This window comes from Lepisma saccharinum, chromosome 16 (assembly GCF_977018435.1).
Source record: "Lepisma saccharinum chromosome 16, izLepSacc3.1, whole genome shotgun sequence".
Taxonomy (NCBI): Eukaryota; Metazoa; Arthropoda; class Insecta; order Zygentoma; family Lepismatidae; genus Lepisma; species Lepisma saccharinum.
In genome coordinates, this window is record NC_139244.1 from 32,262,034 (window position 1) to 32,287,664 (window position 25,631).

At 38.1% G+C, this 25,631-nt stretch overlaps 1 protein-coding gene across 5 annotated transcripts in view; it reads left to right on the forward strand.

The window, feature by feature from the left end:
- The window catches only part of Bili (FERM domain-containing protein 8 Bili), a 134,877-nt gene that overhangs the window by 80,200 nt on the left and 29,046 nt on the right, over positions 1-25,631 (forward strand). For all 5 annotated transcript variants that reach the window (XM_083137940.1, XM_083137942.1, XM_083137939.1 and 2 more), the window contains 3 exons: positions 11,630-11,803; positions 18,921-19,086; positions 19,380-19,541. In XM_083137940.1, coding sequence (XP_082994066.1) covers positions 11,630-11,803; positions 18,921-19,086; positions 19,380-19,541 — 502 coding nt within the window. The remainder of the gene's footprint in view (positions 1-11,629; positions 11,804-18,920; positions 19,087-19,379; positions 19,542-25,631) is intronic.

Genomic DNA, 25,631 nt, shown 5'->3' on the forward strand with positions numbered 1-25,631 from the left:
TATGGGAGAAATCTACTTCGGATTACTTTTGTTTTGCAGCTAAAACATCAGCGCATGCAACCGTGTACAATTCAGAACACCGAACCGGGGAAGGGGGGTTTGGGGGCCACGTCCCCCGAATTTAAATGGAAAAACGTAAAAATATGGAGTTTGCCCCTTCTTCCCCCGCTATTTTGGGGAGAGGGCGCGAACTTTAGTATTCTTTTCAAAGAATGGACATTTCGCAAGAGAAAGTAACATGTTTAATGTTTTTGGGTGCCATACAAGTTTAATAATAAGCCAAAATGTGATTTTTTTTCTTTTACGAAAAATAGGTAATTTGCATTTTTGGAGGAAAATTGTTATAACTCGGGCACTATGGGAGCAATCTACTTCGGATAACTTTTGTTTTCCAGCTAAAACATCAGAGCATGCAACCGTATACAATTCAGAACGCCGAACCGTGGAAGGGGCTTGGGGGGCGCGACCCCCGAATTTTAATGAAAAAAAAACATATAAATTTGGAGTGTGCCCCCTCTTCTCCCGCTATTTTGATGAGAAGGCGCAAACCTTAGTATTCTATTCAAATAGTGGACGTTTTCAAAGAGAATGAAAGATGTTTCATGTTGTTGGGTGCCATACAAGTTGAATAATAAGCCAAAATGTGAAAATCTGTGTTTTACGAAAAATAGGTAATTTGCGTATTGCTCAGAACATTGATATAACTCGGGCACTATGGGAGAACGCCGAACCAAGGAAAGGGGGGGGGGGTTGGGGAGCGCGAACCCCGAATTTCATTGAAAAAACCATAAAAATATGTAGTTTGCCCCCTCTTCTCCAGCTATTTGGGAAGAAAGTGCAAACTTTAGTATTCTTTTCAGTGGACATTTCTCAACAGAATTAAACATGTTTCATGTTCTTGGGTGCCATACAAGTTGAATAATAAGCCTTTTTTTTTTAACGAAAAATAGGTAATTTGCATTTTTGGAGGAAGATTGTTATAACTCGGGCACTATGGGAGCAATCTACTTCGGACAAGTTTTGTTTTGCAGCTAAAACATCATAGCATGCAAGCGTGTACAATTCAGAACGCCGAACCAAGGAAGAGGGGTTTTGGGGCGCTACTACCGAATTTCAATGGAAAAAAACAACATAAATTGCGAAGTGATGAAATTATGAAATTGATGAATGGACATTCACAAACAACCAAGCCCGACCGGGATTCGAACCCGGGACCCGTGGCGTCGCAGCGTGATGTGCTAACCACTCGGCCACAGGGTTGGGCATCATTTTTTCTTGTCCGTATGGGAGTAGTAAGGGGACTTGTCAACAGATGGAGGGGATAAGAGCGGGTGGCGCCGTCCGATAGTTGTCGGACGTCGTAGTAAGGCATTTTGTTGGACAAACTGAAGGAACATAGAAACAAATAGGTTCCATTGATACATACGATTTTTGTCGAATATCGCCACCCAACAAAGTATCTCACTACAACATGCTACAGAAATTGCATGGACTGCAACATCCAACAAAAATCGAATGCATAAACAAGAAGAGCTTTAGACTGCAAATATGCTGTGGAATTTTATTACTCTTCTGACTCACTTCACCTTATTTAATGTAGCAGTGCTTACGAAGGTTTTCTTTCATCATCCTGACGTATTACTGGTTTCGCACAAATTAACATACGTTTACAATGACATTGCACTATTCTTAGATATCAAGAAGAATCCAACCGAACGGGATATATATTGAATACTATCACGCAGTGGCGTACGCAAGGGGGGGGGGGGTTACGGGGTTTAAACCCCCCCTTGAGCTTGTGAAATGTTATGAAAAATGCTGTGGAAAAAAATAATTAAATGGCTAACTTACCACAGTCAAAGATCTAGGACAATACTATTACTACTACTACTACTACTACTACTAATAATAATAATAATAGTAATAATTTGAATTATTATTTCCATGCAGCACGGAGAAAAGCACAGCATTCCAAACACATGCGTCTTTCAGAGAGAAAGCCTTGAAAATTAACAAGTATTCTTGAAAATAAAATATGAGGGCAACTATGAGTTAAAAGAGAAAACTTGTTTTGTATCTCAGTTGCAACAATGTTCAATACACTGGCGTACGCAGGTTTTTTTTTTTTTTCGGGATGGGCTGGTATAGTAAATGTGGATAGCACATGCCTTCGTTTTGGAGGGCAGGATGCATAATAAAATATCTCGTATTTTTCGAGCTTTTCAGTCTATTAAAATTGTATTCAAAGACAAAAATGGTAGCCGGGACTCACTTTAAAAGAGGTTTCGCATTTACACATTTTGATTTTTTAAAGTTCTTAACGGATTTTTATTTGAAAATTCTGATTTTCTCAATTTCGGTAGGGGCTGTAACCCTATCAGCCACCTCTCTACGTACGCCAGTGTTCAATGAACATGTATTTTTTTGTGTGAACAATGAGAAAGAAAGTTCTTGGTTCGTTGTAAGCGACTAATGTATAGACAAAGGCTAGGTGGACAAGAACAGTCACCAGTCTGCCTTCCCATTGTTTACCGCAGCATGTTTGAATGTCTCTCTTTTAAAATGTCTCACCTTGTTGACTAGACAATTATTCAAACGACAATAAGCTTAACTATTGTAAAATGTTTTGTTGGCAAGAACAGAGAGACAATCCAGATGTGAATTATCGGGGACATTTATGCGGGTAAGAAGCCGGAAAAATTCCAACCAATTCCGGGAATCGAACCCGGATCTCCCGCGTGGTTGTCAGACGCTCTACCGACCAGACCACCACAGCTCCTTGGATGAGTTCCATACTTTGATTATTTTAATTTAATTTAATATATTTTCTTGTTTTTATGGATTTTCTTCACACTTAAAATGTCTCACCTCGTTGACCAGACAATTATTTCGTAACAAAGAAAAAAATGCTCCCAGAATTTGATAAAAATCGAATGACTAGAAAGTGATATTGTTCTATTGCTTTCGTAAATACTATATTTATGTAGATCTCTAGTACTTAATAGTAGTAGTAGCCTTTCTGTGCATAAAGTGGACTTTAAACATCAATTCAATCAATCAATTAATAGTAGTAGTGGTAGTAGTAGTATTATTAGTAGTAATTCAGCAAATTAATTAATTATAAGTATTATTAATTAATTGTGATTATTATTATTTAATTAAAGTATAATAAAACAATGGTAATGTGAATTTGGAGAAAGTTTTAGAAATACCCCCCCCCCTTGATAAAATCCTGCGTACGGTACTGCTATCACGAAAAAGTGAAACACAAATCTGCATTGGTGAACGTTATAAAAATTGGCAAACTCCCAACCTCAAATTTACTGCAACACTAGTATTGCAATGAAATTAACGCCACTCTCTGTCATGTCTGTTTAAATTCGTGAGAGATGGTCATTAATCTCTCACTGAGTAAGGTTAATGTCCAATATTATGAAATAAAATACTAATAATAAATACGTCAATATTTTAATATCATATTTACTCGAATCATTCAATCATAAAAGCAAATCACTTTCTTCAAGAATTGACTTTTCTCTGCCAGCCCTGCTAAATTTTTATTTTTCCATCTACTGATTTATACGAGGGGTGGCCAGAAAGTAATTTCCAATTAGTAGGGATATTGATTTTTCGCAAACGCCAAAACCGTGAAAAATGGTAATTGCTGCGAAGTTATGTTTAGGAATGTGCAGTGATGTCTGGACACATTTTTTGCCCGTTCGAAATATCGAAATAATGCGAATTGTTGGCGTTTTTAGCGATTTTTTTTAAAGAAATGTCCTAAAACAACGAAAAATTCGATGAAATCAAACATTCTTGTCTTTTCTAGGCCATGTTTGTGTACATAGAACATGCAAGTTTTCCAATATTTTACTCGAGTAAACTATAGAGTTATATGTACATGGAATAATTCCGACAGCGACATTAAATCATGTATTTCCCACGATTTTTTCAACCTCTATCAAAACCATTTCCATCACAGAGTAAAGTGGCAGGGTTCTAACAGGAGATCGAGTGCGTATCTACCGTCACACAGGAGCCGCACCTTCGTATTTGTCGCACGAGATATGTTTTGAATTAAAAAGCTAAGTGCGCACGATCGGCATTTGTTGAGCGAGTAATAATGGAGCTCAGCGTCTGACTACTATGCGAGAGACCCGGGGTCGATCACCTGCAGGGGAGAACCGTGATGTTTTCCACCTATTCAAACTGCTCCGGCGCCCACCCAGCATCATATGAAGCTGGTACTTTGAGGAAACTTTAAGGAATAAAGGTAGCCAGGAGCGTGGTGCTGATCACATCACCCCCACCTTCATCCGTGATCAAGAAAGTGGGGCTCCACACCCCTATACAACTTCATGGAAAAGTGCAGGGGACCTTTACTTTTACTTCCTCAAAAATCTGTTCCAACATATCAAACTGTCACAAAAATACGTAGATCATGTGACCTCCAATTTAAAATAATAGTTTAAAAGCACAATGGAGTAGTAAGTTTCGGTATATTTGGCAGATAAATGTTCTAAAACAAAAGTGCGAATTTTGGGAAACGTAACATACAAGTCAAAAAAAGATAATGCCAATTTTTGGTGCCATAATATATCGGTATCTCTCACGTGAGATTGATTGATTTTAATTTTTTGGGTGCGTCGCCACTTAAGGTCATTATGCACCCTTCAATATATACGGGGAAAGTTCCATTATCTAAAACCCTTACCTTAAAATTAAAAAAGGGGTATGGAAAATAACTTTCCCAAAATAACTTTCAAGATATCAAACTCTCACGAAGAGGTGTAAGCCATGTGACTTACAATTTGAAACATTAGTTTAAAAACTCCATGAAGGTATAATTTCAGATATTTGCCAGAAAATGCGCTATAATGAAAATGTGAATTTTGGGAGAAATAACACCGTATAGTAAAAAATAAAAAATACACCAATTTGAAAATAATATAAAATAACAAGGTCCCTACCGATTAGGCATAAATAAAACAAGAATATCAGTTGTAATTTATTACATTAGTAACAATGAGTCCTAACCTAATTTTTGGCATAATCACCACCGTTGTTCTAGCATTTGTCGTAGCATGGCACTAAATGTTGTATGCCCATGGCATATGTGTCTGACAGCAAAGACTGGAACTATCTGTACCGCAATGTAGCTGTCAAATCCTTGCCCTGCCAGAAACCTCTTCAGTTAAACAAAGAGATGAAAGTCGGTAAATTCAAGGCCGGGGCTGTACAGAGAGTGGTCCAAGATCTCTCACCTGTAGTGATGCAAAGGGCCCGTGTGTACTCAGCTGTATGGGGTTGTACACATTCGATTGGCCTTCCGTGAATTGTCTGCACCATCGTCTGACCTTACTATCACTCACGACGTTCGGTCTGCACACCTGACACGATTGCTGGTGGCTCTGTGCCAAATTCTGAGCGTGCAATGTAGGCTACATCGCAGTCAGTGGGAGCCTTTATGAGAGCTGCAATCTTTAACCTAGAACTGTCCTAAATCGGCATCATTGCAACTGTACCAGGTTACAGCTACATGCCACTTCTTCCTGCCTGCATGTGTGTGTGTCGCTCTCCGACCACTAGTGCTGCGTATAGGCACCATTGGAGCTTTTTTCAGGGTACCCCTCGTATATGAACTTTCAGAACCTTTTATTATTAGTGTGTTCCTGTTTTAATGTGTGTTTAGCTAAATCAGGTACCTATACAATGCAATTCTATAAATTGCTTGCGTTAAATTTCTAATACCTACATACCCTTTTCGTCAGCATTAATGGTATAACTGCATGTTGTCAGTTTCACAGTACTTCACTTGGATATACTGTACTGAAGCATAAATCCCATTGATAATGTAAGGAAATATGGCACTTTATTTTGTTGTATTCAATTGTTTCACTTATATGCAAGAGTTAAGTTGTTTGCTTTACAGAGAAGAGAGAAGTAGTATTATGCATTGCAAAATGAGTCCGCACTCATGGTTCTTGCAAGCAGAGGGTTCCAAACCTCAGTGGAAATATCAACATATAATACCGAGAATGTATAAGGAGACTGATAAATTACAAATTGTATTTCTTAATCATTCACTCTTCACTCTTATCTGATTTAGTCGTAACTTTAAAAATAATCAAGTATTTTATCTTAAACTTACTGCGTATGACAAAATTCCGTAATCTTTCCCTAGCTTGTGAATTGTAATAATTTCCAAATTCACTATTTTGCAGTTTGAATTCAAATCATAGAGAATAGAGAAATTAAGTCAATTTCATAGATGATAATATTGGTACTTAACAAAACCATACGTGGATCTGTATGAGTTTATTATTTCCATTTGCAAGAACATCGATTTAGTTTAGTTTGTAATTGTCAGGGAAAAATGTAAATTTTGTCCTGGAAAACCTGGAAAAGTCAGGGAATTTCATTTCTGCTTTTTTGTAGCCACCCTGATAAGGTCTGTAGCTCAGACCAAATATAAAGGTCATCATCAAGAAAGATAACAGGAAGGTGTATCAAGAAACTCGTAAATTGATGCTGCATTAAAATACAGTTTAGCATAGAAAGAAATACTTATTTCCATCATGCTCTTTCAGTGTTACCTTTACAAACGATATTTAAAAATGCATCAAACTGTAAATTCTTGGCAGAAGCCCAAAAAACGCACTTTAGTGCATCAATCGATTTGATTGATGCATTTAGTTTTTTTTTGGCAAAGCTGCCAAGTTATTTCAGAAAATATTTTGCGTGTAAGTTTACCATCTTTGAATTTCATAACGTAAGAAACAAATTATATATCACTAGATTTTCCTAGGCGTGTACTAGATGTTCTATCGCAAATCAGGTTAGCCGGCGATCTTCCTATAGGATTGAGTTTAGCATTGCGAACAACCTGATTTGCTATCCCCTACATAGAAAATATGGTAACACTCTACTATACCGGAGACGGATTTCTTCAAATTTACAGGAGAAAGTACTTACGCAAATCATTTTCTGTAGCGTTATTGATGTTCGGAAATGTAGTTTTGATCCATTTTAATGCGAATGCATGTGGTTTTCTACGAAAATCTATCTCCGACGCGCTATTGCTGCTGCCGCCATTTGCTTTCTGCACGAGAGCACAATACGCTCTCGTATTGTCCGTATATGCTAAATTGAACGAAAGGAGTGCTAATGGAACCTAACCTAACAGGCCTAACCTAACCTAACAGGCCTAACCTAACCTAGTAGGCATACCTCGTCCCCGTGATGATTTGTGGGGCTATCGTGAATTTTTGGGCTAATGTCAATGGTTTTTGGGGCTACCCGTGGATGGTTTGTGGGAAATAAGGAGCAACAATAAGTACTCGTTAATGTAAGAAATATACATTATTTTCGTTAGAAATTCATTATTTCACCTAAAGAAATGTTCCGCAATGCAGAATAGTACGTTAGCAATGTAAAAAATTGCAAAATAAATCATTGATAGGTGTCTCTGGTATAGTAAAGTAGTACCGAAAATATTATCCTTTGATTAGACAATTTACATTTTCTGTAAGATTCCCTTGGTTCTGCTTGAGATCTTAGTTTGTTTTATCGCTTAGAGTTTGCTTGGACATGCTTGCATGAAATTTTTATTTTTGAAGGTTTTTCTATCTTATATACTCATAATTCTGTTTTATTTAAGAAAATATATAATTTTTAGTTAAAAGTTAAAGTTGTTATTTCTTTTCGTCTGGAAATACCGTGTTTACAGTTATGTTCAGAGCTGGATTTACCTCTTTGCCGCCCCTAGGCCAAACAAGTTCTGCCCCCCCCCCCCATACCGTTTATCAAGAAAAAAAATCATTATTTTCTGTATTACTGTTTTACTATTAACGGCATGCACTATTAATTAAATGATAGTTACATATAAAATCCATTTCCAAGTTCTGTTTGACGCCATGGATAGCTAGGTAGTCACGAATTTGTTCATCAATTTTCCACAATGCTGGGTCTGTACTTTACACTAGATTGTGTTTTTTCAGTACAACTTACGCTAACACTGCCACTAGTTTCAAATTTACCAGACTTCGCCATTGCAACTGAAGAATCATTAGGTGATCCGCCACTGGTGACTGATGTCGATGCCTGAGATTCATTGGATGTATGAGGAACATCCGTAGAATTGACAGAACACACACTGGGATCATCAACACCACTTTCCTCATTTTTTTTTCATGATTACATTTCTGTATAAAAAAGAACTGATTTTCGGAACCTTCTTCAGAAATGCTTCCTGCTTTTCATCTTCCTCTGCTTTTCTCTTTTTGTATTGTGACCCACTGAGTCTTACTTTTTGATCACTCATAATGAGCATAATGATGTTTTAAACTTACGCCCAACAAACACACGGCGGACACTGACACACGCGATACGCGACACACCACCTACTTCTTGAATAATATTCTCGAGCAACTAACAGTAGAATAGTACAATGTGAAACCCCTTTAATAATGCTTGCACCAACAGTTTAATTCTCAACAATTCAATGCAAATCACATGCTTTTGATATGCAGCCAATGCCGGCAGCAACAAGGAACGGCGTTCCTGGAACGCAGCCAAGCCGGTGTTGTCTTTCAAAAGTAAATGGCAGGCTCCACGTTCTTGCTGCAATCACCAACCTGCCTCAGCACAATACTGTACATTCGAAAACAACAACTTCGGTAATTAAAACAACAAATTATGAAACTAGTTCTGAGCCCTGCTAGCCTTTCTCTCTTAAGAAATATTCTTTGTTAACTTATATTTACAATACAACTACATTAAGTCATTCCATTCGTGTGTCCGGAGAAGAAAAAGAGGCAATCCGAGAATTAGGTATTCCTTATAAATTTAAGATAAACAATCGTGCCGCCCCTACCAAAGTGCCGCTCTAGGCCCGGGCCTATGAGGCCTATTGGGAAATCCGGGTCTGGTTATGTTGCTTCCAAAAGCAGCACGTTACAGTTGCTTTCAAAAGCAACGCCTTGCAGTTACTTCGCTGCCAGAAGTGACGCTTTACAGGTAACATTATTTTGCTTCCAAAAATAACGCGTTGCAGTTACCGTTACTTTGCTTCCAAAGTAACGGTAAATGAACACGCCCCAATACATAAAAAGGTCTAGATCTCTTTGTTTTTTCGTCAAAACTAGTTACTAAGAGCTTCATGTTATTGTTTCTGACGATTTAAACATAATCATTAACAAGCAGCCTTAATTTTCCAGACGAAATTCTCTCTCACTGAATGTTAACAAACAGCCGTGTAGAACATCTCAACATGGCGGCCGCCGCAAACTATTTTGGCTTCAGCTGACGTCACACACGCTCTCTCTATACCTTCTATACTCTAAGGATGGTACTGAGAACTTGAATGAGACACTCCCTTATAGTATCAAGGTTCAGTGTTGGAGACACTCTATCTTGTTCGAGACTTTGGCCAACTGAAATTAAAGATATTTTTTTGAAACAATTTTCTTTACAATCCAACTCACTTGAATAATTTATAGTAAACTAAGAAAGTAAAGTGCTCTCCTGTGCTTTGCACCATGCCATGAAGGCATATAGGGGGTGTGGAGTTAGGGCCCCACACTTTCTTGATCACGGCTGAATGTGGGGGGGGGAGTGATATGATCAGCACCATGCCTTCAGAGTTTCCTCCAGATATCCACTATATAGGACGCTGGGTGGGCACCGGTGGCACGTGAACAGGTGGAAAAGAATCCCATTCCTCCCCCCCCCCCCTGGGGATCGAACCCAGGTATCTAACGACTAAGCTACCCTGGCTTGAATAATTTATAGATAGGTGATATATTTTGTTTATCGTAATTGTAAATTTAATTAATTTGTGCCAATGGTGAACGTGCGCAATGTCATTGCATACATTATGGATAAAATTGCATTTACTGATGGTTCATAGCACCATACATCCACTCAAAAATAATACCCATAACAACAGTGGCAGTTATTAGGGGCAGTTGCCCCTCTACTTTTTGCCCTGCTCTGTGTTCTCTTAATGCTAACCTTGTCTACCCACTCCCTTTCCCATTTTGACACCCAATTGCCACCACTGCATAGCAAGATAATTAGAATGTCGAATCAGCTCCTTCCTGATATGTGTATGTTTGTGTGTCAAATAGGAAGCTTGGGGTATTGTACCTTTTATCTTTGGGGAAATGAGGATCCTGTGCATGTTCTATGGTTGCAGGCAACCTGAAGCTGGATGCTTAAATGCATAAACAAGAATCTTAATGCTTCCCTCTGTTTTCTAACTTCCTTTCTTGCACGTGTGTGTTTACGTATGACTTTAGCAAGGAAGTGAAGCAACGAAAAAGGAAGTCTTTATCAAGAATGTTCAGTAATTAGCATTGTTTGTGGTTGTGCTGATAAAAAAGTACTTATAACCTTGAAAGAATAGTTACTTAATCACACACTTAATTTGCATGGCACTGTTGCTATAATCAGTATGGAGCATTGTCAGTGACAGCGCAGAAATAAAGGGGGGGAGGTATAGGTGGAGAGAGGGGGATTTAGGGAGGGAGAGTTAGTCCCATTTAGTCATTTGTATCCTGTATTATCACACAATATGCACACTTCAGCTAAAGAGCATTTACTTATCTAGTTTTTCTTGTTTTGCAGTGAGGGACTGTAATTCGGCCTGACTATTCCTTGTCTCCTCTGGCACTGTTACAAGGCTTTGCTCTTACCCATACCAAGTGTTTATAGACACACCCAGTGCCAATTTTTCAGGGAGTCTGTGCCTTTCTGAAAATGTTTACATGTAAATTATTGAAATCCAATAGCATGAGCACATACATGTCACGTTTCAACCTTTGATGTTTACAACACTAGGGCCAATATTTTCACAAGGGAAACACCCAATCAGTGTCTTTCTCAGTCATGCATGGGAAGGGGTTGTTTTGGTTGCTGTATATGTTGATGTGGATGTATCTCCCATTTCATATACACCTAATAGTTCACTTGTTCTGAAGTTGCGGTGTCAACCACAAAATAATTACTTCACAACTAGGATAAATTGATTTCTTGACTCCTAGCATTGTGAGTTTCATATTCTTGCATAATCTGTCACAGTTCTAAAAGTTAAAAGTCATTTAAGCTCTCCTTTTTATATACCAGACAAGAGAACTGACATCAAAATGAAAAGTATACCATAGGCACATCGGAACTGCAAAATAGTACTATTGTTTTCAGGTCCTGTATGTTTTTCTTTCCTCTATTGTGTTGCCAATGCATATTAATAAATGGTGATGATAGGAAATCTGGTTTTACCACACTCTAGACAAGATGGCAATTTTGAGCATCACAAGAGTAATAAGAATAGTTATATCAGGTATTATATTTTTGCATTTCCTTATTACATTGCTTCTCTGCATCTTTATCACAATGACGAAGATGAATGATAATTAAATGTAATCCATGAAGGAATAGTTACAAAAGATACTAAAATTAAAAAGTAAGATTTCCTATCTTAGTATGCATAATTAAGTAACTCACGAAAATTTATCCTGCACTAAAAACACCATTCCCTCAAGAGAACATTTTGTGATATTTTTTTTTAAATGTAATATGTCTTATATTCACTGAAAGTAATTTCTGTGTGTTTCTTTTTTTTTTTTAGCCTTGAAAATGTGCGTATTCCTTATGTCACACGTGGTACTGGAAATTGATTTGGAGGATGGCGTAAATACTGTTGTTCAAGATTTGGTGCAGTCTATTTTGCAACAAGAGGAATTATCAATTCCTCGATTTGCTGCCAATGTTTTCACATTGTGGATGTCCTCTGATCTACTTGGTAAGTAGCTATTGACTGTTATCATATCATTTAGAAAGGGTTCACACATATGGATACCTATCATCAAATCTCTGCTCATTAGGCTGTATTGAAAAAGCCCCCTCCCCATTTAAAAAAAAAAAAATCAAAAACATAAAAGGGCTCAATAGTTGCATAAAATCCAAAACATCTCCACCCAAATTATAGCCAATTTGAAAGATTTCTAGCCGAGGCTTCCATTTGATTACATTCTAGAAAAATGCTCAGTTCAGTTTTTTCAATTGAGAGGGAATTGATTCTTAGTTTTCATTGAAAAATTGAATATTAGCGTTGTTGAATATCATATATACAACAATTGGCAAAAGTCAGTTTACCACTGCACCCTACGATGTGACAGACCTTCACAATCCCCTCCATTCTATTACGGATGGAGTTCAATACACCTTCATGATCCTCTCCATTCTATGACACCCCTCAACTAGTAACAACCTGTTTCATCCTGTTTCTTGCTGAGTTAGGTGTCCCATTTTTGAAAACATATGCTGTACAATTATCTGGCAGCATGATGGAGCACCCCTGCACTTCAGCCTTATTGTACGGGATTTTTTAAATGAGCATTTCAGGGAGTGGATAGGGAGAAGATTTTATCATGGAGTGGCCTGCAAGATCTTCAGACTTAACCCCATGTGATTCCTCCATTTGCAGAATTCGGAAAGACAAGGATTTTGCTGTGAAGCTGCAATATTTGGAACACTTGAAAGAACTCGTGGAACTTAATTTTTCATAAATATTCACACCACAATTGTGTAATATAATCTGTAAATCAGTATCAAAAAGGTGTAATAAGTGAATCAAAAACATTGGCGCTCATTTTGAGCAATTGTTGTAACAGCTAATTTATATTTTTATGTAAATACAAACAGTAACATAGTTTGCATTTTTGGTAAACTGGCTTTGCCGACCTAGTCCAGGCAAATTAGAAAAAAGAATGGAAAAAATTCAAACAGAGATAAAAATTGGTAGATATCACCAGTATGGTATTTCAAACAACATACTAAAAGTCCCCGACAATCCGAGTTGTGCTCTGTCCGCCATATTGGAAAATGGCGGATGAACGGTGACGTTTAATCATAATTGCTTTATTAACTAAAAATGGTGAAGGCTGAACCGAAAATGTGTTCAGACATAAATTAAAGAAAATAAAATTTCCAATAACTGTAAGAAGATACATTTTTGTGATTTAACCTACCATTTCACTGTTAATAATATATGTAATTTCTTTAAGGGTGCTGCCCGTTGTGGAACTTCGATGTAATGGATCTGATCATCAGAAAACAAACTGAATAACCTTTTTGGCAAGGCAACAATGGATATAACCCAATATTTTATTATTTGTGAACAAACGTTGAGTGAAGGTGACACTGTGGTTGTGATAAAAGGCTTAAATGCTATAAAGAGCAGCAGTTTACGTCGAAAAGATGGAATATTTGAGAAATTGGAAAATGAGACGAATGTGAGGTTACATATTAAGTGCCGTAAAGACTATACTCGTGAGAGTAGTATTACTGCTGCAAGTAATTGTTCACCACAAAATTCAATACTCCTTCAATCAGCAGTACATATATTTCACTTCAAATGTGATTGCTTGTCTTGCAGTGAAGTTTGTGATTTTCAAGCAGAAATGAAAAAAAAATGTGAACAGACGAGTTAAAATATTTGAAGTTCGATCCTTAACATTCAAGGATCGAATCATTGAAGCTGCCATCAAGAGGAACGATGATTGGGGAAGGACAGTGCTTGATCGAATGCACACCGTTATTGATCTAGTTGCAGTTGAGGCTAGGTATCACCATCCTTGTTTCACTAAATTTTACACATCCTCACCTACATCGGGAAAACGTGGTAGACCTGAAGATGAGTGTATTTCTATAGCATTTCTGCAGTTATGCTGCTACCTTGATAATGATAACGACGAGTGTCAGTAATCGATGAATCAACTTATGGCGAAGATGAAGGAATATCTTCCACAAGATACTGATGTCTCAGAAACAACTCTTAAGAAATGCCTATGTGATCACTATGGAGAAGACTTGATAATAAAACACGTAAAGGGCAAACCTCTACAGTATGTTTCCGTGATACAAGATATAAAATATTATCCAAAAGTTGGTACACACAGAAAGAAGAAGATCCAAAGAACGAAAGACTTAGAATTGTTAGAACTGCTTCCGCAATAATTCGGGAAGATATACGATCTGAAACATATGCTAAAGATATGTCTCTAAATCCACATTAATGCTTGAAGACAGCTGATGATATGGTTCCAGAAGGGTCTTTACAGAGGGTGTGATTATGAAACGAATAAAAGGAAATGAAGGCTCCATCAAAAGAAAATGTGCATGTATTTAGCATGCTATTATATCAGCAGTAAGACCACGGTCATTCAATTCAATGATTCAGATTGGACTTGCAGTTCATCCACATAGATATTTTGGTTCAAGAAATATTATTGATATGTTATCATGGGTTTATGTGCATCCTACAATGAAACCGTATTGTATCTTAGTTCTGCAATGTTAAGTGATGAGGAAATTGTTGTTGACAAGGAATTATTGAAACAGTTTATATTTGATAATGCAGACGTCAATGTTCGGACCTTGGACAGACTAGGAACTTTCCACAATACGGGGAGCATTATGTGCACTACTCCTGCAAGATCTGTTCATCCCAGAAAATAAATTGTTCGGTTGAAGAAGCAACCACCAGAATGTTACCTTGCCAATGTTCCATTACGCACATACGTTGTGCCTGCTGTCCGTGGCCTGGAGAAAATCAAGATTAAAGAAATTGAATACACCAAACAGGTAGCACCATCAGTGCATGTTGCATCACTTCTTGATTTTGTATGGATGTGCGGAAATCACCTTACCTTGTCACCAAGTCCAAGTTGGAGTATTTATATGGAGCTTGCCACTGAAGGTAGCAAGGATTATCACATTTCTGAAATAAGTATATTACCATTTATAAAGCTGCTGCCGACAAGTCCAGATGCCATATACTCATCCCTTATGTTCGCAGTTGAAGAATGCATGAAACATGGTCAAATAACATGTATTGTTACTTTCGACCAACCTCTATATCTGAAAGCCTCTGAAATTGTTGCGGCTTCTCTAGACAACGGATATATGTCGTCAGTTGTCCTTCGTCTAGGTGGATTCCACATGCTTATGTCGTACATGGGAGCGATAGGATACATGATGAGGGGAAGCAGATTGGAAGAATGTTGGTCAGTAATATATATATTATTCATTACAAGTCGGGAAATAAAAGTGTAAAACTTCAATCAACACCAGGAAAATTTGATTACAAAGTAATGGGAAAAGTTTCCACAGAGTTAAATTTATTTTTTACATTATTGGATTATATTGGTTAAATTTATTTTTAACATTATTAGATAGGTTGGTTAAATCACAAAAATTTATCTTCTTACAGTTATTGGAAATTTTATTTTCTTTAATTTATGTCTGAACACATTTTCGGCTCAACCTTCACCATTTTTAGTTAATAAAGCAATTATGATCAAACGTCACCGTTCATCCGCCATTTTCCAATATGGCGGACAGAGCACAACTCGGATTGTCGGGGACTTTTAGTATGTTGTTTGAAATACCATGCTGGTGATATCTACCAATTTTTATCTCTGTTGGAATTTTTTCCATTCTTTGATGACATTTTGCCTACTTTTACTGGACTAACCCCTGTATATACAGGGTGTCTACACCGAAATGCCCTATTTTCAATTTGCTCCATATACAAAATGAAATGAAATTAATTAATTTTTTTCACAAAAATAAGTTGTATGTCAAGTTAAGTTTTAAAAAAAAAATTACAACAACAAATCAAAACACTTCCACGTGAGCCCCTGAGGTGACACGAAGAATGTTTAGTCTATATTCAACTTCCATCCATCATTGATCTTTTGGGCTATCTTGCACCTTTTCCCTGATACTGTGTGGATTCTCTGACCCCCAAATTCTAACGTTATGCTTATACACAGTATGTGGCCACATGGAATGTGGCCTCATCAGAAAACATTACACTTGACAAGAAGGCAGGATTCCCGTCGATTCGGTTAAGCATGTCACATGCAAAGTCATATCGTCGTTGCTTGTCATCAGGCTTGATGGCCTGCAGAATCTGCACCTTGTATGCATACAGATGCAACCGCTTTCTGAGGACCTTATGAACAGTTGCACGTGACATCTGAAGTTCCCGTGAAGCCTGACGAATTGATTTCCGTTGACTTCGCTGGAACGCTTGGCGGAGATTCTCAACTTGTTCTTCGGAGACATGCCGACCCCCTTCTATGCCGCTTCAGAATGCTGCCAGTGTCCTGTCTGTGCCATGATTTTATCCTCTTGCCATCTGGTTCTGCTTTCTTGTAAACACAACGAAACTGCCTTTGCACTATCACAATGAATTTAAACTCCGCGTACCAAAACACAGTTTGTGCCTTCTCCTGCATTGACGCCATTTTGGTTTCGATGGACAACTACACTAACACCAATGCGCGCCACACGTTGAAAAAAATTTAGGCAGCAACTCTAAGTCCTTCTGCACCCAACGGACAAGTCAGACCTGAATCGAGAAAGATTTACTATTTTTAAACTGCCTCAAAAAATAGGACATTTCGGTGTAGACACCCTGTATATCTGCACTCACGCACCTATACAAAATACATGGATTTGCATACAAGGTGGTCCATATTTATGTAAACGCACATCGAATATCCCAAAATATGGGAGGGGAAAACTTGTTGTGATATGTTACCAACTTGGTGGCCATCTTGATTCTCCATCTTGGCTTCAAATCCATTTTTAAATAGAAATGTGATTATGCCAAACTTAGTAGATGTACTAAGCTATTCTGTTTGATTTTTGTCAAGTCATGTTACTCAAAAGAATGCTTCAGCTTCACATTATTTTTCTGATTTTGGTATTTCCAGAATGTTTCTTGTTTCCGCTTCTCCAAGTTTGATATAGTGTACATTTACAGAAGGTGCTGTTGATTGAAAGTTATTTTGTTTTTGCTTAGAATGGGAATTTCTGAAGAATGTGTTCTCAAAGTCTGTGATGTTATATAACTATTCTGTATCATTCTACTGAATGATGGGATCGAACCAACCACTCCCAATAGATTAATGGAAAAATGTAGCTAATCACCATTCATCCTCGTTAATGATGAGACCACTTGTCCTCATGACAAGTTGGATGCTTGGCTGCGAAAGGTACAACTGAAATAGAATACCTAACTATACAACTAGAAATGGCAAATAGTCACTCGTTCGATTTTGTGAACCTTTGAACCTAAATCATGCATGTCATGGTTAGGATAGTTAGCTGTCTACAGTTAGAACAATGATCGTGAATTTAGTAACGTAGAGTAAAATAAAACAGTTCTCTGTAGGCTTCGTACGTAGTTCACCTCACTTAGGCTGACTCCTCTTCTTCCCTCCTTCCCAAAGTCAACCTTTTGACAACATTGCAGCCTCAATACATCAGGAAGTTGGCTTTATACACGACAGTGCATATTTCACATACCTAAGAGGAATGGACAGCTGGTACCTAACAAGTGAATGACCTGGTCAGTTCGAAGCCTCTAGAGAAACTCTTAAATGAAATGAATGATACGATTCGATTGACTTGAAGGTCATGTCTACCAACTATAACCCCACACCCTTTTTTAAATAGAATTTTCACCAGCCCATCAAACGTTGGTCAAAATATGAGATTAGACGTGACATCATCCATGTGAATTAAACTGCTTGCTTTGAGGAAATTAATCAATTTGCTGAACTCAGATGTAAGAAGGCCGAAATTAATAATAATAATATGGGGTTAATCCAAATGAAGTTAACACATCAGATTGACTTTCTTAAGATACTAATGGTATGTAGTATACTGAATGCTGTCATAAGGAAAACTTCCAATTTCAGCTGTTTTTTTTTATATTTTTTAAAATTTTGTCGGTTTTCGTCATAATGAGTAAATCATATTTTTTAGAACTGCATGTTAAGGCTACCTAATTGAGTTGGAGATCTTCGAAATGTCTCAATTTTAATTTGAAAATTCTTGAAAAGATGTGTATATATATATATTTTTTTTATTCTGTAAATCTCAGAAATTGTTCACGTTGCTGTTATTTGATCTCGTCTTGAGAGTTTTCTTGCGATCATGTTGGAATCATTTGTTACACAAGCCGGAGTGTTATGCTGAAAAGTGCATTTCTCACGTTTTACTGATATATTCAGTTCATAATGTGACTCAGTTGCTGTACTGTGATAATTGAACCTTGAAAGACAATCTTAGATTTAATTGAGGACAGCAGATTTGCCATGTAGTAGATTTCCCAATCTATGAATTGCTTTCAACAAGTTTATCAATCTATTATTATTTTTGGCCATCAAGAAGCTGAGCACAGAGTGTCAGTTTGATTTTGAGTTTTAAGTCATCTTTGTGAACAAATAAGCTAATGGGAGCTGCACCTACTGTTTAAAGTGGGATGTGAACTACTATGTGTCTCCACTGGCTATTGAACCCAAGACCCCTTGATTGCAAGGTGATGCCATCAGAGAAGCCCTATATGGTGTCAGTTATGAAATAGACAAGATGTATTGTGTTTCCACTGATGACATTTGAAGGTAGATATAGTTTATTGTTTCAGTCTGATAAACTGTAGTAAGATCAGCAATAAAATCATCTCTAGTAGTAATAAAAATGAAACCACTTGGTTCACCATGGGTAGTCTCAGCAGAGAAATACTCTCCTTGTGAGATTCTCAAGCATACCACTGAGTACTCTGTCTATTGAGGGAGGGGGGGGGGTGACCACAGTAACTGTTCTTGCCTTCCCATATTTGTTTTGTATGGGTCAGGAAAATCTACATTTTGTCCTGGAAAAGTTAGGGAATTTCATCATGGGTTTTCAGAAGCCACCATGTGTATGTAAATCAGTAAATTTTGCATTTTTTTTAATTATATAAAAAGTTTTCTCTTTGTCAATGTAAAATTCCCATGCGACATTTAATAACTTATTGTCAGCACTCACACATGTTTTTTTAAAATGTTCTTTTCTTGTAGAACTTCAGTTGAAACCACACCACAAGCCTTTTGAAATTCGGCAGAATTGGCCAATGTTTCTGGCACGCTACAGTCACGCTTCAGAGTCCAGAAAGGAGAAGGATGAACCGATTTTATCTTTTCAAAGAAATGTGTTCTTCCCGAAACGAGAAGAGGATAAAATTAAGTACGTACTTTTCTTACATGATTTCTTAATAATTCTAAATTTTTCTGCAGTCATTTTGTGTGTGTGTGTGTGTGTGTTTGTGAGTGTGAGTGAGAGAGAGAGAGAGAGAGAGAGAGAGAGAGAGAGAGAGAGAATATTAATTACGGGTAACACGTAATCTTGAAGCAAGCACAGGAACCTAAGCTTTTGATACAATGTTATTGAACTTTGGAACTAACATTATTTTTCTTCATTAATTCACATTCATGGAGCAAATAATACTGTGCTTTAAGTATGTTTCAATCATATTTCAGGGATCAGAAGATCATTGATCTCTTGTATGAAGAGGCCAAGTACAATGTTCTAGAGGGACGCTATCCATGTGAAGTTTCACATTATATCATGCTTGGTGGTATGCAAGCTCGAATAGAATTGGGAGCTTACAATCCTCAGGTTCACACTACAGACTATTTCAGGTAACTCATACATGTATATATTTAGAACTACAACAGAACTTGTACTGAATGTTTACACTAGTCAGTAATAATTAACTTAATCTTCTTCCTCTAGACAAACTTGTTGGTATTTGACACGCATGTCAAAAAAAAAAAAGGCCGATATTTTTTTAAAAAAACAAGAAAATTATTGGAGAAAAAATTTATTGTGATTGATAAACAAGTACATACCTTGGCTATTTTTCGACGTTGTCACCATTAACCTCCAGACATTTCTGATAGCGTGGCACAAGCTTCCGTATACCTTCTGCATAAAAATCTGCCGCCTGAGAGTGCAGCCAGTCTAGAACTGATGTCTTGAGCACTTCACAGTCGTTGAAACGCTTCGATGCTAGCCACTTTTTCAGGCGAAGAAAAAGAAAAAAATCGCTGCGGGCAAGGTCAGGACTGTAAGGGGGATGATTGAATAGTTCCTATCGAAATCTTTGAATTGTCTCAACAGTACGAGCAGCTGTGTGTGGGCGGACGGTGTCGTGGATCAGAAAAATTCCAGAGCGTAGCATTCCTCCACCGATTTTGGATGTCACGTCGCAGATTATTCAGTGTTTCACAATACACCTCTACTGAAATTATTCGTCCTGGTTCCAAGAATTCCTCAAAAATCACACCCTTTTGGTCCCAAAACATGCTTGCCATGATTTTGTGAACTGTTTGTTTGAATTTCTTCGCTTTAGGAGATCCAGAGTGCCGCCATTGCATTGACTGCTGCTTCGACTCCCCAGTGGCGTACGATATCCACGTTTCATCCCCCATCACTATGTGCAAAAAGAGGCCATCCCCATCCTCCCCCCCCCCCAGCGGGCCAAAAAATCACGTGCAGCTTGTCCTTCTTTGCTCTTTGTGGGCGTCTGTCAGCATTTTTGGTACCCACCTCGCACACAGTTTGTGATACCCCAGGTTGTCAGTCACAATTCGATGCAATGTTTTCGCAGGCACTTCTGGAAACTCTTGGCGAGTTCAGATATTGTGAACCGGCGATTGGAACGCACTTTCTCGTTAACGCGTTCCACCAGATCGTCCGTCTGAACACTAGGCCTTCCGCTACGCTCATCGTCATGGACATTTGAACGCCCTTCCCGAAACTCTCTGCACCATTGCCTGACCTTCCCTTCACTCATCACTGTCGGTCCATAAATGGCACACAATTCCCGATGGATGTCAGCCGCATTCTGTCCTTTGGCGTTGAGAAATCATATGACAGATCTCACTTCACATTTGGCGGGATTTTGTATTACGGCAGCCATTTCACCTTACTGCTACTCGCACGAACGCAACCCTACTCTGACGATTCTATCTCTGTTGCAAGCGCAGAATGCTAGGGCATGCTCCTGCGCATGCTCAACTTCATCAGTGTTGCCAAACCCGCATAAAAAATTTTCATCCCTCTTCTTTTACATGCTCGTATTTAACAATGTATTGAAGAGTAAGTTCAAAAAGAAACAACCTGAAATCTTGGTATGTTGAATACCAAGGTTCGATTACTGGTCAAGCAACACTTTTTACTCTCTTTTAATAAGATATTATGCATTCTCCATGTGTTAAGCTATAGCTATTTCACTGGATATTGACCTATGTGTCTTGATGTAGGCACTCAGAAATGAAAAGAATCTATAACTATTCATCAACCAGTTTCTCACATTGTCATCTCAAACCCTTAAAATTACTTGATTGATTGATGTTGTTGTTGTTGATTTGTTGTTTTAAGTCCACTTTGTGCACAGTAAGGCTAATCGGGACTAGACCTACAGTTTGATTGATTGAATTGGAGTTTTAAGTCCACTTTATGTACAGTAAGGCTAATCGGGACTGGACCTACAGTTTAATGTGGGATCTGAACCACTATGTACCTCCACCGAGTATCGAACCCGGGACCCCTTGATTACAAGGTGACGACGCAGTGAGAGGCCCACTTGATTGATTGATTTGGTTTATTTTACCGTGCTTTTCTGCCACGTTTGGCTAATTGCAAAAATGGGAATGAGTGATGATATGATGAAATTGATGAAGGGACACTCGCAAAGACAGGGACGTAGCTAGGTTAATCAGTTCGGGGGGGCCAAATCTGAAATTTGTTCCTATGTAAATATTTCCAGACAGTAAAGGTAAAAAACTCTGTGTGTGTAATGTACACACACACACACACACACACACCACAGATATATATATATATATATATATATATGAAATATTATATTACATTATAATATTGCTACATATATAGTGCATTGGTATATTAAACTACTAAGAAGTGTATATAATATACGTATATGTGAATACTGGAGGTCAAATAAAAATTAGAGTTCAACAATTTTCAGGAAGCAAATCAATTTATGTAATTACTATTAAACTATTACTTTACAGTTTTCCTTCGTGTATTTTACTTTCTGCTTGTCTCAATGACAACCTCTTCTTTTTTATCGAAACTATATCCTCTGTGGAAGTGCTAAACTGATAAATTATTCTGTGTAGGATCTTTCCTATTCATTCTGGAGGATACCGGGATTTTTTTTCACCTGTTCGAGCGGTTCCGGTGCCCACCTAGCGTCGTACGTATAAAGTGGGTACATGGAGGAAACTCTGGCAGGTAAACGAGGCCAGGGACGTGGTGCTGATTGATCACATCACCTCCACCTTCGGCCGTGATCAAGAAAGTGTGGAGCCCGAACTACACACCCCTAAACGCTTTCATGGCATAGCGAAAATCACAGGGGAGCACATTACTTTACTGTTTTCATTATTTGGTATCCAGTACGTCATCATTAACAAATCATATTACATACACGCACACGCACACATATACACAGTTTTTTGGGGTAACAATTATAACTTGTTACTTATGAGAAACGCTTATATTGAAAGCGAAGCGAACAAGAGAAATATTACTAATTTCATACATTTCATTCTTTCAAACAGGCAATAACAAATACTTTCACGAGTCATCATGTAAGTAAACTGCTACATTTCCTTCGTCCTCTTGCATCTGCCCCTCCTCCCTCCCCAAGCCCTCCTACCTCCTCACTAAAGTTATTGCTTGCTCGAAGGCAGCGAGGTCATTGGACTGTTCTGGTACTTGGCACCCTGGATAGAAGCAAAATCTAGCAGAATGAACAAAATGAATCGAAAACAAAGGTTTACTGGGAAAGGGAAAATTTAACCGTATTTGCGTATTGCCTTACAGAAACGGTGCACTGAAACAGCAGGGGTACAATAACTCAACCCAGGGATAAGTCTTCCCTGCCATTTGAATGCCATTTCCTTCCCTTAATCCCTTAAAGCAAGAAAGACCGCTTCCTGCAATTTGTCAGATTCGACACAAAGGGGTCTAGTCATACAGTGACGACCACAGATTAGAAATAGGTCTCGCAGGAACATTTTATGACGGGCAGTTCAGAGAGTATTTGGGACGCAGTGCCGCCTTTGGTTGTCCGCAACCATCTCGCCAACATTTGTTGAACAAGCTTGTTGTATTGTCTCCATTCAAGCTTTGTGCTGGTCTTAGGGACGCCTGTAAAGATGTTGCTTTCCTGAAGTAAGAAGATCGCGTTTTATTCTAATTTCTGGGCCTTCCCGACGGCGCAGTGGTACCGTCGTTCCCTTGTAATTAAGGGGTCCCGGGTTCGATACCAGGTGGAGGCACATAGTGGTTCGGATCCCACTTGAAACTGTAGGTCCAGTCCCGATTAACCTTACTGTGCACAAAGTGGACTTAAAACAACTCAATCAATCAATCAATCTTATTTCTGGCTGTGAATTTAGGCAGGGACGTAATTATAACAATAATAGGACGTTATAAAAACATTAATAATAATAATAATAATGACGCTTTTAACATTGAAATTATTGCCAAATTTAAATTCTAGCACATTTAGTAGTATTTCAGCGCAAACAGCACTTTAAATTATGCGAGTGATTTGTAACTCTCCTCTAGACACTAACGTGTGCAGGGTTTTTTTTAGAGGGAAGGGGGAGAGACAGTATAACATATTTCATAATTAACCACTTTTAAGCTTCCTTTTGAAAGTTGCTCAAAGACAGAAATTTCGGGAGAGTTATAGCCGCATCAGCTCCCCCATGTGTACACCAGTGCCTCGAGATGTAGTAGGAAAAATAGATGCGTGCCACTTTTTTTGCGGCAATTTCGAAAATTGTGCACCTCTTAACTTGCACCCTGCATTCTCCCAAAACAACGTTGATGGTTTGTGCAAGTATCATGCACAAAGACACTGAAGTAGGTGTTTTCACACTTGTTTATTTCTGTCTTGAGTTCGTGTTATCAGTAGGGAGTGGGTTTATAATAGCCACAAAGCATGCTAAATAGACAGGTAAATTGGCGCCAAAAATGACAAAATTTGACAACTTCAAAAAGCACAAAAGTAGGTAGTAAATATCAACTTGTTATTACCTTTCTTTTTCAGTTTCACACCTATTTTTTTTATTCTACGTATATTATATTTTTTTAAATGTTGTGCCGCTTTTCTGTTACTTTTAGTTAATCGCAATGTTGACGATCATGAATGGCAATTAATGAAGGAAAACTCACAAATCGCCATCACAATTATGATATGTAATATGCAGAATATTATTGGCGACTCAAATGTTCTGTTTCTTGTTGTTGTTGTTTTTTAACATTTTTAAGAATAAATTCATGTTTTTGCTTTATATTGCATATTTATTATAACGTCACGTTCACCACGGCGGACCTCCTCGGTGTGGTTTACCACGTTGCCTTATAACCAAAGAGTGCCAGGTTTAAGTCCCGATGGAGACGCATTGCACAATGGGTCGGAGTCAAATTTAAATTATAAATCCAGTTCCAATTAATCTATTTGAGCATAAAATGGACTTTAAACTATTTTTGATTATGACGACAATGGGATCAGTTATTGTAATAGTGAAAGAAAATAATATCTCCTTCAGGATTCAAACCTCGGACTCAGTTTTACAGAAATTGTAATCTCTAGACCAGTGGTTCCCAAAGTGTGCCCTGGGGCGCCCTGGTAGGCGTACGGGGCCGCTGCAAGATGTTCCAATATTTTCACTGAAATTCAGTCATTGATATAATTGTTCCAAATACATGTTCTTATTTATTCCATGTTTCGGAATTTGAAATATATGTTTATTTTTTAACTTAAGGAAAGCAACCTATGCACACTAACAGAGCGTTACAAGTGTTAGATAGGGCCTCCCCGGTGGCGTAGTGTTAGAGTCACCTTGTAATAAAGGGGTCACGGGTTCGTTACCCGGTGCAGGCACATAGTGGTTCGGATCCCACTTTAAACTGTAGGTCCAGTTCCGATTAGCCTTATTGTGCATGAAATGGACTTAAAACATCAATTCAATCAATCAATCAATCAAAGCAAGTATTAGATAGGCCTACATTCTGATTTGGACGCCGTGAAAAAATCTTGAAACACTAATGGCGCGGCGAAACGAAAAAGTTTGGAAATTCCTGCTCTACACCATAAAGATTAGCTTTGTTCCTTCGTTCGTCAGTGCTATATATATTTTTTAAAACAATGCAAATATAGGTAAAGATTATTTCTCCGTTGTGTGAGGTATCAGTAGACCGTTAACATCTGCTAGCAATGCCAACAATGCATTAGTGTACATTGTTATTAGCTAGGCTTCCACTCACCCCGACATCCATTCTAAACAATGGCACTACTTATTTAATTTATTCCAGTGTTCGTGGCGGAGTGGTAAGCGTAAAGGGCTACGGAATCAGAGATCCCATGTTCAAACCTCCACCAGCCATTGGTGACTCATCCTGTTTGTCTATTCTCCCATCACCTTTCCATCCGTCCATCATTCATCCATTCACATCGACTTGTAAAAATTAACCTAATAGGTAGGAAAAAAGGTAAAATAGCCAAAATGAAAACCTATTGAATTCTAGCCGCCTCAGTGGCTGAGCACGTTAGCTACCGAATTACGATTTTGTCCCAAATTGATCTAAGTTCGAGTCCGTGAGTTTTTGTATTAAGTCCTCTTCATGCACAGATAGGCCAATCGGGACTGGACGTACAGTTTAAAGTTGGATCCAAACCACTA